Below are 15,971 nucleotides of genomic sequence, written 5' to 3' on the forward strand. Positions count from 1 at the left end.
GCCTGGGAGCCACACAAGGAACCACCGACAACGCCTGCTCCCTACCCTCTCTGACCTTCCCCTCCCCATGGGCTAGGGTCAGTGCTGGGGCAGGGCGACAGTGGCCACTGGGGTGCCACCCATAAAGAAGGGTCAGCGGGGACTGCTTGGGGGCTTCTGCCTGGAAGGCAGGCTGCAGGCCCATGACCAGTGTCTGCGTGGAGTCGACCTAAGTCAGGTGACAGGCGAGTGTCTCCATCTGAGCGTGGTGGCACTGAGATACCATGTGTGTTGTGCATCGATGTGGGTGTACCTCACTGGCTGTGGCTGGGCTTTTTGTCATTTGTCCCCATAGGGGACCCTCTTTGTGTCTCGGCCTTCGCAGGGACCTCAGTGAGGTGGCATCTGTGGCCACAGGACTACGCTGCGGTGCAAGCATTGGGGACGTCTGTGGGTGCCCATGTGTTCACGTGTTTTTATGTCTACATGCAGGCCTGCAAGTGGGTGGGGCTGGGGAGCGTGTCTGAGCTCCACGTGTGTCTGTGGCATGCGTATCAGCAACTCTATGCAAAGTGCAGGTATGCATCACAGCTTTGGCTGTGTCGGTCCACGAGACGTGAGACCACGTATTGTGTTGTCTGCAGGATGGGATATCTTGGTGTACGGCTGTGCGTCTAGGTGGTGAACCAGGGGGACTGTGTGGTACCTGGCTGTGGGTGTGACTTACGCTGTGTCCAGTCCATGAATGGGAGTGTATCACTAAGGGGACTTGTGTTTCCGAGTGACTCATCTTGTGCATCTGTGTGTGTCTCCATGAGGTCTGATCAGGGCCCCTGCTCTGCATGTTTTGCACATCTGTGTGAACCAGGTGCTATTTGCTGCTGTGATTTAGAAGGGTTCAGGCAGTTGGTGGGTGCTCCACCGACTTCCCCAGTGCTCCCAGCCGGCCCGGGACCACTCCCAGCCACACCTCACCCCCTTCTGTAAACTTCACCCCTCACAAAACAGCCTTTCAGTTTAACTTGTAATTCAAAAGGAAAAGAGGCGGGTCACCAAGCTGAGGATGAAAGAAGTTTACTGTCTCCCCTAGCAACCACTGCCCTACTACCCGCCATTCATTCAGTCCAGGTTGCCATGGAACTGGGGGAGCCCAGGGGGTCAGTCCTGTGGAGCCCAGGGGGCGTGGCCATGCCTTCCCATTCCCAGCTGCCTTGCCCAACACCTGCTAGTCAGGGACAGGAAGATGGGAGGGGGGGGTGGCCTCCAAAGGGACCATGAGGTCCTCCTTCTGATCTGGGAGGTGGCCACAGGGAGCCCCTGCCTCAGTTTCCCTACATGCAGTCAACAGAATACAGATCCTGATCTTGCTTCCACTTCTTTTTCCCAGGGATGCCGTGGGGTTTAAAGGATCAGAACAACCTCACGGGCCTCCAAAACAGCCCACATGTATGACCAGAGGGGCAGGCCTGGCCACCTGTACTGTGGGAACACGTTGGCAGCAGGGACAAAGTCCCACAGAACTGACTGCAGAGCCCTGGACCAGGGGTCTTTCTTTTTCCTTAAGATTTTATTTATTTGAGGGTGAGCAGGGGGGGAAGGGCAGAGGGAGAGGGAGAAGCAGACCCCTGCTGAGCAGAGTCTGACATGGGGCTCGATCCCAGGACCCCCAGGACCCCGGGGTCAGGACCAGAGCTGGAAGCAGATGCTTAACCCACTGAGCCACCTAAGCACCCCTGGACCAGGGCTCTTAACCCAGCTCCACCAATGACCTCGGCCAAGCCCCTGATCTGGGCCTGCTTCCCCATCTGTGATAAGGCGATCTCCAGACTCTGATGTTCTCTGGGAGCCCACACCCCAGGACCGGCCTGGAGGCCATTCTCGTCCAAACCCTGCCTGCAGGTGGGGGGCTTCACTCACACCACCTGACACAGAGAAAAGTGAAACACCCAGCTCCCTCTACACGCTATTCAAGGGCCTCCCCAGCCACATGGGGGAATCTTCTAGACTAATGCAGCCCGCCACCCCAACGCCTTGGGCCTCCAGCCTCAGCAGCTGTGTCTTGGTAGAAAAAAAACCTGCCACCTTCCACATCTCCTCTCCTTCCCCTGCCAGCTAGGGGGGCCGCACCAGCTTCATTATCAGTCAGAAGCTGGCATTTAAGAGGCAGCCCCTAGGGGCCTGGCACTGTGCCAGTGGCTAAAAGATGAGAGGGTGCTAAACTGGGAAGAAAGCTGGCTCAAGGCCTCGTCACCCCCAACAATGGGGGACTCGGGCCAGCCCACCCTCCACACCCCCTGCAAACCCTGGAAAACTAGCTCTGCACTGTCCCCAGCACTAGGGGCGACCATGCCCCCCCACAACGCCCTGCTCCTCTGCAAGTCTCAACAAGTCGGGGGCCTGTCCAGGCGAGCCAATACCAGGACACTGGCATACCCCACAACCACACACATAAACGCATATCCCTCTTCCCAACATGACCATGCAGCCCCTGCGTGGACAGGCCGAGCCCAGGGATCCTCGGCTAACCTGGCTCTGCCTAGCACACGGGGGGCTCTGGGCCGGCTTCCGGCTCTGGCCTTCAGTCTCCCATTTGTTACCACGAGAGGGTCATGTCTGAGGTCCTTCCAGCTTTCCAACCGCCCCCCCTCCCCCGGAACTCCTGACACAGTTGTCTCTTCCTACACCCAGAAAACAAAACGGCAATGCACAGCCCTGGGCCGGGGGTCGAGAGCCCAGCCTTCACTGGCTGTGTGACCCCAAGCCTGGTGCTGTCCCTCTCGGAGCCTGCTATCCCCTCTATTAAATATCATAACGGTCCCGCAACCTTGGTGCATCCGATGTGAAGCACCCTGCCAAGTGCCAGGCACCCAGTAAGCACTCAACAAACAGTAGTTACTGTGACGACTGCTGTTACCACCCGCAAGCCTCCCCACCAGACACTCCCTCCCTCCTGCCACTCCCAGACTTCCAGCCCCCCTCAACTCCCTAGCGTCACCTCTCACGTGCCTGGAGGCCCAAAGGAGACAGTGCACCAGAAACCACGTGCACTCGGGGCCCAGGCCCTGGGAGCCCCACGAGCCTGCAGCACAGGTCCCGGGGCAGCGTGAATCCTGTCTGGACTCGGAGGCCGGCCTGGCTGCTCCTCCTTCCTCGGCGAGGCCTCACGCCCATGGAGAGTGGCCACAGGGCTGCCCCGGAAGGTCCCGCGGAATGCTGCCCATGCCTACTCCAGCCTGCCTGCCTCAGTCTCAGCCGCCGCTGGCCGGACCCCAAGACCCACGGACGTGGGAGCACAGAGACGTCCAGACACTCGAGGGGCAGCAGGGGCCTCTAGGGGTCCTACTCTCTGTGTTCCCCACCCCAAGCAGGAGACAGATAGGAATGAAATACTCTGGGGACTGGCACTTGATCCCACCACCTCATTGACTCCTCACCAGCCCACGTCACACTAGCATCCCCACGACAGAAAACAGACGTGGAGGGCACAGTGATTTGCTGAAGGCCACGCATGTTGGCAGGGCCACAATCGACACCCAGGCCAGCCCAACTCCGGGCCCACCTTCAGCCCAGGGCCCAGGTCCAGCCTGGCTGTCTCCTGCCCTCGCATCAGGGGAGCACCCTGGCCCAGCTCTTGGCCCTCAGGCAGCACCCACCCTCTCGCTGACCGCGTTGTACTTGATGGCCAGCTCATCACGCTCCGCGCGGCTCTGCGCCAGCAGGTCCTCCACGCGGGACAGCTCCTGCTGCAGCAGCTGGTTCTCCTCCTGCAGTGACAGCACGGAGGCCATCTCTGTGGCTGGCAGCGGGGCTGGAGAGGGACAGCAGGCACGAGGTTGGCTTCCCCCCAGGTCCAGGGGGACATCCTCCCCCCACCGGTGCTCTAGACACATCACTGGAGGCAGGAAGAGGGACCGGGCCCCTGAGCGTGGATGTATCACGGGCCACGCAAACACACAGCAGGACGGGGGGTAGGCAGAGACGGGCCTAGAGCTAGACTCGGAGTGGACACAACCACAGCTGAAGGGTGGCCCCAGCAGGCCCAGAACGTGCGGGCGGGGGGCTCGGTCCTGGAGGCAGGGACTAGACCTGAGTTCTAGCTCCTTCCTTCTCCAACTATGACTCCTCCCTGGGCCTCACTTTTGCTGCTCTGTAAACGAGCGGAAGGGCAGCCAGGCCCGACCCGGAGGGCAGGGAGGCCTCACTTAAGGGAAGGGCTTCGTGTCACTTCTGAAGCCAGAGCTTAAGACAGCACAGGTCATGCTGGGAGGAGAAGGAGGCAGAGGAGGAGGGGGAAAAGGCCAAAGGGAGAAGTGTCCCCTGTCCTGTGGGCTCCCCTTCCACCCCAGGAGACTGGACACACCCCGCAGGCCTCTAGGCTCTCCCAGCCTGAGGTGAGGGTTCTCTACGTCTCTCCTCGCCTGGGGCTCCGAGGGGCCCCACATCCCTGGGCCTCCCAAGGAGGCTGAGGTTGGACAACTGAGGCCAGGGTACCAGAAACACCACGAAGGAAAGCTGCAAATACGCCAGCTATGACGGACTGTGCCCTTCCCAGACTCTCAAGCCACATGTGAGGCTGTGGGTGCCCCCCCAAGGAGGCACAGGGGCCCATCAGCCTCTCTGCCCGGGCGGGGAATGGTCAGTACCACCCCTGGACTTCTGCAGCGCCCTGAGCTAAGCTGAGCTGCCCTCCCCCTGTAACCTCGGGTTCAGGCAGCTCCCACCTGCCCTGGGAGAGAATGTGGTGTTTGGGTCTAAGTCTCGGCTGCAGGCTGCTGGACGGGGTGCTCAGCCCCTGTGGAGCGGCACCACACGGAGAACAACTCTGGGCAAAAGTACCTCTGAGCCTCCATTTCCTCATCTGTAAAATGGGTCCCTCCACCATTGGGTTGTGCCTGCCTCACGGTGAGTCACTACTGTCACTGACCATGGAAAAAGGGGATGTGAGGAGGGGTGAGGTGCAGGCAGGGTCTGTGGAAGGTGAAAGAAGAGTAGCACCTTGGCTGTCAGGCTGGGAGAGGTTGCGGGTGACAATCTCCCTGATGCGGGCGGGCAGGCCGGCGGTCCTGGGGGCGTCCTGGGCTGGGTCCTGCGCGCTCAGGCCCTCCTCCTGGCCAGCTCTCAGGACGCTGCTCTCCAGTGTCTGGTAGGGCGGTGATGGGGAGAGAGAGCCTCTGAAGGGACCTGGGACCCTGGGCTCCCTGGCCCGGGTGGGTGAGGAACAAAGTCCTGCCGCCCAAGATGTGGGTGCCCAGGAGACCCTCAGGAAATCCCCCAAATGGAGGGAAGCCTGGGAGTTAGTATGGCAAAGAGCCCCATGGGAAGACACTCTGTGGGCCCCCTGCCCGGGGAAGGAGGCCCCACCGAGGACCAGAGAAGTGAACCCAACGGCATGGCCTGCTCACAAACCCCATCCGGGCAGCGCAGCGTCGGGGGCCCAGGCCAGCTCCCACGCCACGTGGTGAGGATTCCACTGTGCTAGCAGAGGTCACCTCAACCCTTAAACCTGGGAGCAGGGATCCCCTTTTCCCATGGGGCACTAGGATAAGGGAGCCGTAGCAGTTGAGCCCTGAGCATCCGCTCTACCCCTCATCCGGCTGGGAGCTGTAAGCGGGGACCCTGTGCACCCCACCACCCACCTCTCCCACCCCATGACCCCGAGATTCACCTACTACTCATCTATTCCCGCTAGACCCACACTCCCCTGCCCTGGACAGGGTGGGCCCAGGCCTCAGGACCCACCTGGATAACAGTCTCCAGTGTCGGCTGGGCCTCCGACGATTCCTCCAGCCCCAAGCTCATGGGGGGAGGCTGGGGGCACCCCCCTCCAGGGCCCCTGAGATCAGCTCAGCTCGCCCACCCCACAGCCAGCCAGACCGCTGTGCTGAGCACTGTGCAGATTAGGCTTAAATCCGGCGGGGGCCCCATGTGACCGCGGGGTGGGCCGGGCTGAGGGACGGGGAGGGGCCGGGAGGGGAGAGGAGGGGAGGGCAGAGAGGGAAGAGGAGGGGGGAGGGAGAGGAGGAATGGAGGGGGGAGGGGAGGGAGAGGGGAGGAGTGGGGAGAAAGGGAGAGGATAGAGAGAGGGAGCAAGAGGGCCTGAGACCGGGACCCTCCACGCCGCCCCCCAAACTGTCCTCCCTCCCCAGCTGCTGGGTCCTAGAGCCGCCAAGCCCAGGGGGTGGGGTCAGCCAGTCTCTGACCTTCTTTGCTGACCCAGGCGGGGGTCACGTGGTTTGCTAAGACTGTTCACAGGGTGCTGGGATGACGCTTTCCCACATCAGGTTCAGGGCAACCACGGAAGGTGTGGGATGGCCCACCCCAAGCGATCTGGACCCCGTCATCCCCTCGCCCCCACTTCCAGCCCCACACAGGCCGTGTGCTTCTGAAGAAGCAGCTCTGCCCCTCTGGGTCTCCTTGTCCGCTTGTAAGATGCGGATAATACTGGCACCCACTCAGGGAGTAGTCTGGGAGAGCGACCCAAAAACCGCGTGGGCACAACGATCGTGTGAAATACCGATTTCACTCATTTGAGAATCCAAAATGGACAGTCCCTGTACCCCAGGGCCAGAGGCCCACCCCCCACCTCCCACTGTTCCCGCCCGGCCGCTGGGAGGCTCCCGAAGCAGTGAGGCCCCAAACTCTGGACTGAGCCGCACACCTGCGGTCACATGGGAGCCCAGCTCTCCCGCTCCTTGGCAGCATGACCTCGGACAAGGTACCTCTCTGAGCTCCGTACCCTCATCTCTAAGATGGGATTGAGAGCAGCTACGACACAGCGTCTCTGAGGATCCAGTGAGCTGAAAGGTAGAGGGGGTTGGAACCCAGAGGGCTTGGGGTGAGCAATGAGGAGCGGAGGCTGCTCTTCTGTTTTCATTAGCAGGAGTGTCCCTCCTGCTTCCGGGGCCCCTCTGAGCGCCGGATCCCATAGGAGGCATATTGGCTCATCTCACTAGCTCCCCACCTCAACTCATTCCAGATGAGAAAACCAAGGCTTAGAGAGGTTAGAGCTCTCCCCTATTCAAAGTGATGCCGCAGGGGAGTGGTAAGCCCAAAGCTCATTTCTTTTGGGCCAGGCAGCCCCCCAGTAAGTGCTTCCAGGCGGGGCCAGGTATTTTCCCTTTAAGGTTATACCACATGGGGATCCCTGGGTGGCTCAGTGGTTTAGCCCCTGCCTTTGGCCCAGGGCATGATCCTGGAGGCCCAGGATCGAGTTCCCCATCAGTCTCCCTGCATGGAGCCTGCTTCTCCCTCTGCCTGTGTCTCTGCCTCTCTCTCTTTCTCTCTCTCTCTGTCTTTAAAAAAATAAAAATATAAAAATAAATAAAAAGACTACCACGTATCTAAGTCACACCGAGGAATGCAGCAGGTTCTGCACAAATGCACCTCAGTCAAGCTGGACCCCTCACACTCAACTAGGAAATCTGTTCTGCAGATGGAAAACCAGGAAACAGGGCACTCCAGGTCAAAAAGGTAAGTGCCATCAAGATGCCACGGCAACCAAGGCCAAATCTAGGCAAAAGTGAACTCAGCCAGGGGCAGAGAGCTGTCAGTACAAAACTCTGGGACTCTCGTTTTCCCACCTCCAGATACCCTCCAGAAGTCCCCTCTACAGGCTCCATACCCATAACCAGAGCAGAGGGTAGGTCACAAACACCCCTCGGCCAGGGTCTGCACCCCCGCTTGCCCAGCTTGGCACAGAGGCGGCCCCACATGTGCTTGGTGAACTGAATTATTCTGTGCCTTCCCCCAGCAGTGCCCTAAGGGATCAGGGGAAGGGAACAGGATGCCAGAACCCTTGGCTATGCCCAAAGTTCTCCCCTTGAGTCTGACCATGTTCTCTAGATCCCAAGAAATCACATCTAAACTCTGTGTGTCCATGCAGTTCTCCAACATCTGCAGCCAAATCTCAAAATAATGGAATTCTTCAGAGGAAAAGTCTGGATGTGAGAGCTTCAGCATCAGACTCCAATCTTGGCTATGCCTCCCCACCAGCTGTGTGACCTGGGCCACTGACTTCGCCCCTCTGAGCCTCAGTTTCCCTGTCTGTAAAATGGGATGATAATGATTGTTTCTATCATGAGGATCCAGTAAGGCGATCCATGCTTAGCTGTGTGCTTGGATGTGGTGTGGCACAAACTGCTACGTGTAGGGGGATCCCTGGGTGGCTCAGAGGTTTTGCACCTGCCTTCAGCCCAGGGCGTGATCCTGGAGTCCGAGGATCGAGTCCCACATCGGGCTCCCCGCATGGAGCCTGCTTCTCCCTCTGCCTGTGTCTCTGCCTCTCTCTCTATGTGTGTCTCTCATGAATAAATAAATAAAATCTTAAAAAAAAAATAAAAAAAGAAACTGCTATGTGTTCACCAAAACATATTTCCGATTCTTCGTAGGAACTGGGACTCCCCTGCAGTCAGAGATGGCCATGTGATCATGTTCCGGCCAGTAGAATTAAGACAGAAAGAACGTGTGCCACTTCAGACCTGGCCCATAAAAGCCTCCCATGAGGAACTGTTGACCTCCTTCCCTATTCTCCAGCTGGAAGGAAAGAACGCTGAAGTCCTAGGGGATGCGAGAGCCACAAGCTGGAGGGTCTGGGTCCGTGGGTCGCCATGTAGAAAACCACCTGTCAAACACCCAACAGGACTTGCCATGAATGAGAAATAAACTTCTGTTAGGCCTCTGAGATTTCAGGGTTTCACTGTCACATCAGCTAGTACTACCCTAATGATTACGCACTGTTAAATAAGGCCTAAGTGTTGGCTCCTACCAGCGCTATTATTACTATCGACTGTTACGGGCTCTTCGCAGTACCCCTTCTAGAACCCTGAGCCTGGCACACAGGGGCACGCTTCAGCCATTGTTTGGAGAATAAATACAGAGGAGACACTCTGCACTCGTTCTCTCCCACTCTTTGCACTTGTTCTCTGGCCCACCCTCCCAGCCTGCTTGGCCTTGCCCACCGTCCAAGCCTGCTGTTTGCCAGATTTAGTGCCAGGAACCAGCCAAAAAGCCCCTCAGAGATGACTCATGAGTTTCAAACACACCCGTGTCCTTGCCCACTTATGCCTTTTTTTTTTTAAGATTTTTAATTTATTTATTCATGAGACACACACACACAGAGGCAGAGACACAGGCAGAGGGAGAAGCTCCCTACAGCGAGCCCGATGCAGGACTTGATCCCAGGTCTCTAGGATCACGCCCTGCGCTGAAGACGGCGCTAAACCGCGGAGCCACCCGGGCTGCCCACACTTATGCCCTTCTTTATTCTCTACTGCTGACTAGGAATTATAACAAAAACATTGAACCGACCACAAGCCTGGCCCTCTGCCCATCACTCTGCATCTGCACCTCATCTCTTTTAACCTTCTTGACAGCCCTGTGATGGCAGCACTGTTCTACCCACTTTACAGATGACGACACTAAGGCTCTGTGAGGTTAAATAACTTGCTCAAAGCTCCCCAGCCTGAAGAGCTGAAGCCACATGTGAGACCCAGACATGCCTGGTTCCAAAGTTTTGAGCAATCATAGCAACAGCTGCCATTACATAGCATGTACTGTGTGCACCACCCTCGCATGCGTATTATATAAGCCACTGCTATCTTTTGCTTGCACTGCTGAGATGGTCCCTCGATTCTAGTCTATTCTCACACAATGGAAATCACCTCCCGCTTCTGCTCAATGCCCCCCCCCCCACACACACACATACACACTGCGTCCTGTCACAATCAAAATAAAATAGCAAAATTCAAGCACATGAGGTTTGCCACCCCGGACCCCAGTCAACTTCTCGCACCTCATCATCCCCTTCTCTATCCCCCCGTGCTCAGTGCTCATATCACTCCAGCCACGCTGGCCTTGATTCTCATCAAAACACATCAGGCATGCTCCCACCCCAGGACCTTTGCACTTGCTGCTTTCTCTGCCTGCAGTGCTGTTCCCTCTTTTGCATGGCTGCTTCCTGCCTGTCAACCAGATCTTGACTCAAAAAAATATCACCCACTGAGAGAGCGAACCCTGACCCCCAGCTAAAGTGGTCCCTGACCAGAGGCACACGGTTTTCTCTAACATGTATGTTGTCTATCTCCTCCAAGGACAGGGACCAAGTTGGCCTTGTTCAATGCTGTCTGCACAGCCAAAGCTCCACAAACTGCTGTAGAATGAGTGAATGAATGAATGAATGAATGCAAAGAGACAAGTAAGAATATAGGGAGCTAAATGAAACAAATTGAAAAAAAAAAAGAAACAATTTCCCTGAGCTTTGGTTCGGGTCACATCAGGCAAGTTCTGGCCTTAGATGACATCACCCACAGGCCGGGATCCCAGAAGGACCCCCAGGGAACACATGGCAGCACCTGCTGCATCCCAGGAGCTGGGGGAGGGGGGACCTGACATTATCAGGGGACCCCTGAGTGGGAAGGGTGCCTGGTGTCCAGGCGGGCCCTCACCCCCAGGGCTTGAGACAGCCTGGGGAGAGGAGGAGCCAAGTCAGGCAAAGCCTCCAGATCCATGGGCTGTGGCTGCTTCGGGTCTTTTCTGAGCCCAGCTGCTGCCTAAGGAGACCGGGCTGGCTTCAGCCCCGGATGGCTTGTTTATTTACTAAGCACCTGCTGAGAGCCCAGCTTGGGGAAAGAGTTAATGAACGCGGGCAGAAGGTACCACATGGACCCCCCCAGTCCCCCAGGCAAGGCCCAGGCCCAGGGGGCGCCGGGGAGACGGGCCACCGCGGTGCAGACCTCGGCCCAGGGCACAGTCCTCGGGGGTTTGCAGGGAAATCACGACGGAGCCCAGCCCAGCCCAGCCCGGCAGCAGGCCCCAGGACGAGCAGCCCCAGGGGGCCCGGATCCCGCCCCGGCTGCGCCCCTGCGGCAACTGAGCAGCACCCAGCGGGCGGGGGCGGCGGGGGCCGGGGCGGGCGGGGGCGCAGGAAGCCGCAGCGCGGAGCTGCCGTTAGTGGGGACGCCGGGGAAGGGCCTCCCGCCGCGGGCTCGGGCCGCCCAGCCCCGCAGGCCCCCGCCCCCGCCCGCGAGCGTCGGGAGCAGCGTCGGGAGCAGCGTCGGGAGCAGCGTCGGGGGCGGGGGTGGGGGCAGGGGCGGGGGTGCAGGCAGGACGCCCGCCGAGCGGGGGTGCGGGGCTGCGGGGGCGCGGCGAGGGCGCGGGGTGCCCCGGGGCGCGGGGACTGCCGCTCCGGCCCGCCCCCTGGCGCGCGCCCGCCTTCCCGCCCGCGCGCGCCGCCGCCTCGCCCCGCGGCCTCCGCCCGCCCGAGCGCGCGCCCGCGGCCTCCTACCTTCGCGCGCCGCCGCCGCCGCCGCCAGGGCCGCCGCAAGGGCCGGGCGGGGCGGGGCGTGCTCGGGGGCGGGGCGTGCTCGGGGGCGGGGCCACGAGGGGGCGGAGCATCCCCTGGGCGTGGCTACCGGGGCGGAGCGTGCTCGGGGGCGTGGCTACCCGGAGGCGTGGCTACCGGGGCGGGGCGTGTCCTGGGGCGGGCCTGCCCGGGAGGCCGCTTCGGGGGCGGGGCCTGCGTTCCCGCGTAGCCCCGGGCGAAGGGCGCGGGACCCCGGGGCCGCCCCCGGCTGTCGCGCGCTCGCGAGGGGCGGGTCCCCGGGGAGGCTTTTCCAACACGCCGCCTTTTGTCTCTCCGGACGGCCCAGCAAACGGGGGCCATCCGCTCCTCGTGCATAAGGGGCAGTTGAAGATTAAGCAAGTCCCAAGGTCGCCACGCTGCAAGGAGGCGGAGTAGAATCGGAGCCCACGCCCAGCTGCAGTCCCGGGCTCTCGTCCGTGCTCCCTGACCCGGCCGGCCGGAGGGTCGTTCCCCGCCCGCTGAGGCTCGGTGACTGCGGCCCGGAGAACGTCTTCCCGATTGCCCTGCAACCTGCCGGAGCACTCTGGCCTCAGTTCGTTCGTCTGTGAAGCGCCCGAACCCCATCGGCTGCCCGTGCCCACTCTCTCACAAACTCATGCGCCTTCTCCCCAAATGGGATAAGGATTAGATCCTAGAGGAAGCCAGGCTTTTTCTTTTCTTTTAGAGTAATCCCTGCACCCAACGAGGGGCTCGAACTCACAACCCGGAGGTGGGGTCAAGAGTCTCAAGCTCCACGGGCTGAGCCAGCCAGGCGCTCCGAGAAACCATGCTTTCGGAAGCAAATAGTGATCTGTCCGTTCGTGTTGTATCAGTAAATTAGATTGTACCCACCCACGGGGCCTCAATCTCCCTGTTCTCCAAAGCATTGAATCAAATCATCCGTTTTCAAAGGGGGAGGCAGGTCTGAATCTCTAGAGCAGAAAGAAGGGGGTGTGCTTGGTCTGAAAACACATGTTTAATTTTATGGTTTTTTAAAAAGATTGAATTATTTGACACAGAGAGCACACACAAACAGGGGGCGAGGCGGAGGCAGGAGAAGCCGACTCCAGCTCTATCCCAGGGCCCCCGGATCATGACCTGAGCCCAAAGCAGACGCTCAACCACTCAACCACGGAGCCACCCAGGCGGCCCTAATTTTATATTTGGAAAACAGTCAATAGATGGGTAGAAAGGGGAGTGGGAGTTTCCTCTTTCTCAAAGGAGAGCCTGGGTTTTATATTCAAGTCCTGACACCCTGGGATGGCACAGGCAAGGCTGTAGCCTGGGCCAGGGCTCAGAGTATTGGTCAAGAAAGGTTTGGGTCAGTCCCTGGGGTTTGGGGATAGAGAGGCAGAGCTGTAAGGTAGAGAGGAGAAGGCACAACTTCCCAAGGGAGGGCTGTCTGACATTGGCCAGTAACCACACCTGGCCCCCAGGTACCGTGGCATGGCCCAGGTCTGTGTCACCCTTCCCGGGGTCCCCAGACTTGCTAGGTCCCCAGCCAGGCCCTGACAGGCTCATGGCCTCACCAGTCCACAGCTGACCCTGCAGGTCCCTACAAGAGCACTCACTCCAGAAAGCTCCTCCCAACACCAGAGTTGGGGTTCAGCCCCCATCCCTGTCCCTCCCTCCAGCAGACCTGCCTGTGGCCTCCACCACGTATCCCTTTACAGTTCCTGTACCCCAAGGCAGCCCACACTGGCTGCGCACCACACTGTCCTGGCTGCTTCCTCTTACGTTTTCTCATTCTATCCTCAGCCCCTTTTAAACACTCTGTGAAACAGGATCTAGGCTGCGAAGTAGGTTCTAGGATTATTTCTATTTTACAGATGAGGAAACTGAGACTCAGAGAGGTACAGTCACTCGCCCAAGGATACACGGCAGGGAGTTCAGTGGCTTTCAATCCCTCCTTTCCTCTACACCACACTACCTCATATGAGACTTTGGGAAGGACAGCAAACCCAGTGACTCTCTCCTGACCCTCTTACCCCAGAGCCCACATGACCCTTCTGGGGAGGGGGGTCACATACTTACCCCAGGCCTCCTCAGGAGGCCTCGGGCTCCCCTCTGTGAAGAGGCTGGGTGCCCTGCTGTGCTGAATCTGTGGCTCTGCTCAGCTCAGCCTGGCCAGTGGTCATTTGAATCCCAGAACTGCTGCCCACTGGTCACCCTGCCCCATAACCAGATGGTGCTCAGCCCGGAGACCCTAGGACCAGCCACCAGAAGGGAGTTATGCCAGGGCCTCACCTGCTCCCTGCAGAGGGTTCTAAATCTGCAGCTCAGGTCACAGGAAAACAAGTGACTGGAATTACCACCCCAGGGTTGCTAGGGCCAAATGCCTGCCAAATCCAGGTGCTAGGCTGGGTTGGACTCTGGCCACCATGCACAAAACCACATTACCAGGAGGCTTAGAGAATGGGCGTTCTGATTAGCCGGGTTCACTGGATATCTTAAGGTAACATGCAAAGTCTTTTTTATTTTATTTTATTTTATTTATTATTTATTATTTATTTATTATTTTTTTGCGAAGTCTTTCTGTAATGTCCGCTTGAATAGCAAAAAAATTAGAAAGGGTTATTCATTTAATGAAAAACTATGAGGTCATTCCAAATGTTATACAACATTCAATGCCTGGAGAAATAGAAGTTAGTAAGTGAAACGTTCCAGAACATTGGACAGAATATAAGCCCATATTCTTTAAGTAAAATTTATTTACTGTTTATATGTAACAAGATGAAGACACTAAAATGCTCACTCTGTTCTGTATCTTTGGGTATGGATATGACAGATGACACTTATTTATTTAATTTATTTATTCACGAGAGACACAGAGAGAGAGGCAGAAACGCAGGCAGAGGGAGAAGCAGGCTCCCTGTGGGGAGCCCGATGCGGTACTCGATCCCAGGACCCCCGGGGTCACCCCAAGCTGGCTCAGCCGCTGAGCCACTCAGGTGTCCGGAGAGATGACCTTTTAAATGTAGATTTTCTTTCTTTGACAAGATAGTACATTGGGGAGCCTGGGTGGCTCAGTGGTTGAGCATCTGCCTTTGGCTCAGGTCGTGATTCCGGGGTCCTGGGACCTGTGGGGTGCCATTTCCTGTATATCTTTCTAGAGATACTTTATGCACATAAAATATCTTTCCCTTCCCATTTACCTAAAAAAGCATATTCTATCTACACCTTATTTTGTACCTGGCTGCCGGCCCTTGATAAAGCGCAATGATAGCTCCTTACCGCTATAGAAATAGCTTTTCCATTCTGTTTTTCGCCAAAAATCTAGTATTCTGCTATATGGACGTATCTAAATTCATAAAACCCATCCCTTACTGATGGATCGTGTAGTGGGTAGACTGTGGTAAGTTGAATTGTGTCCCCCTAAAAGATATGTTCAAGTCCCAACCCCCAATACCTGTGAATGTGAACTTATTTGGAAATAGGGCCTTTGAAGATGTAATTAAGGATTTTGAGATAAAACTGTCCTGGGTTGAAGGTCCACCTAAGTCCAGGGGTGTAGCTCTAATTCAGTGCAGGGTGTCCTTATAAGGGGAGGGAACACACACAGACACAAGCCCACGTGAAGACAGAGGCAGAGATGAGGTCATGTTCCTACAATTCAAGCAGTGCTTGGGATGATCGTGAAGACTTTGTGGTTTTGTTTTCGTACCTGCATTACATTTGTAATCCAGAAGATTGATTACGATCTCTAAGTATCTGTCTACTTTCAAGCTGCAGTAGGGAAAAACTGGCCTTTCCCCAACTCCAGTCCATTCCATCCACAGGGCATGGCATCCTGTCACTCTGCTCAGAGAAATCAACAGCTATTGGGAGCCTACTAGAGAGCCTACTATGTGCCGTGATGCCGGCAGTGGCTTCTAATCTCCTAGGAGGCAAAGCCTCACCCCTGACCTGTCACTCGATACCTGCCATACTGCAGCTTCCTTGATCTACTAGGAGAACGGGAACTTCCATGGATTAACCAGGTCCTCGGTGCCAGTCCTGGAGGCAGCGCTGATTGAGCAGATCGACCTGATTAAAAGCATGGATGTGGGAGCCAGATGCCTGGGTTCCAGTCCCAGCTCTGCCACTTAGCAGCCATGTGACTCCAGGCAAACTAACCTAATCTCACTGCTTTGGTCTCATGATTTGTAAAACGGATGAGCACCTACCTTGCAGGGCTGCCGTGCTGGTGAATGGAGCTTGATGCCAAGCGCATGGAACAGCGCCCAGCGCAGAGTAAGCATCACTGAGCGACAGCTGCCGTCAACATGAAGGGGAAGGAAGGGACGAAAAGAGCATGTGAAGAGACCCCACACACACACCAAAACCACACATCTGTCCAGATGCTTTTCTCCAAGACTCGGACTTCAAACACACTTTGCTCACCTCTTGCCTTACTGATCTATTACTGTGTAACAGTATTACCACAGACCTGCAGCTGAAGACGTTCCCTGGCCGTTGCTGAGTTGGGAGTCTGGGCCTCTGCACAGCTGCAGTCAAGGCTTGGCCAGGGCTGGGGCTCATGTGAATGACCGACCAGCTTTCAAGCTCACGTGGTTTGGGCAGTGCTCCCTTCCTGGCTGACTGCCGGGACTAGGAGCTTTGGTCCCCCGTTGACCATCAGCCTGCAGCTGCCCTCCGTTCCTTGGCTCTTTGA

General features: G+C 57.5%; 1 protein-coding gene across 5 annotated transcripts in view; it reads right to left on the minus strand.

Moving 5' to 3' along the window:
• Positions 1-9,074, minus strand: part of CROCC (ciliary rootlet coiled-coil, rootletin) — a 43,676-nt gene extending 34,602 nt beyond the window's left edge. For 2 of the 5 annotated variants that reach the window (XM_025448280.3, XM_025448279.3), the window contains exons 1-3: positions 5,719-5,930; positions 4,975-5,119; positions 3,633-3,787 (exon numbers count right to left, since the gene is read on the minus strand). In XM_025448280.3, coding sequence (XP_025304065.3) covers positions 3,633-3,787; positions 4,975-5,119; positions 5,719-5,778 — 360 coding nt within the window. In that variant the 5' untranslated portion in view covers positions 5,779-5,930. Of the gene's footprint in view, positions 1-3,632; positions 3,788-4,974; positions 5,120-5,718; positions 5,932-6,637 lie in introns of those variants that run through there. The other 3 variants (XM_025448283.3, XM_025448281.3, XM_025448282.3) reach the window with 3 other exon arrangements.
• Positions 9,075-15,971: the final 6,897 nt, after the last annotated feature.

This window comes from Canis lupus, chromosome 2 (assembly GCF_003254725.2).
Source record: "Canis lupus dingo isolate Sandy chromosome 2, ASM325472v2, whole genome shotgun sequence".
Taxonomy (NCBI): domain Eukaryota; kingdom Metazoa; phylum Chordata; class Mammalia; order Carnivora; family Canidae; genus Canis; species Canis lupus.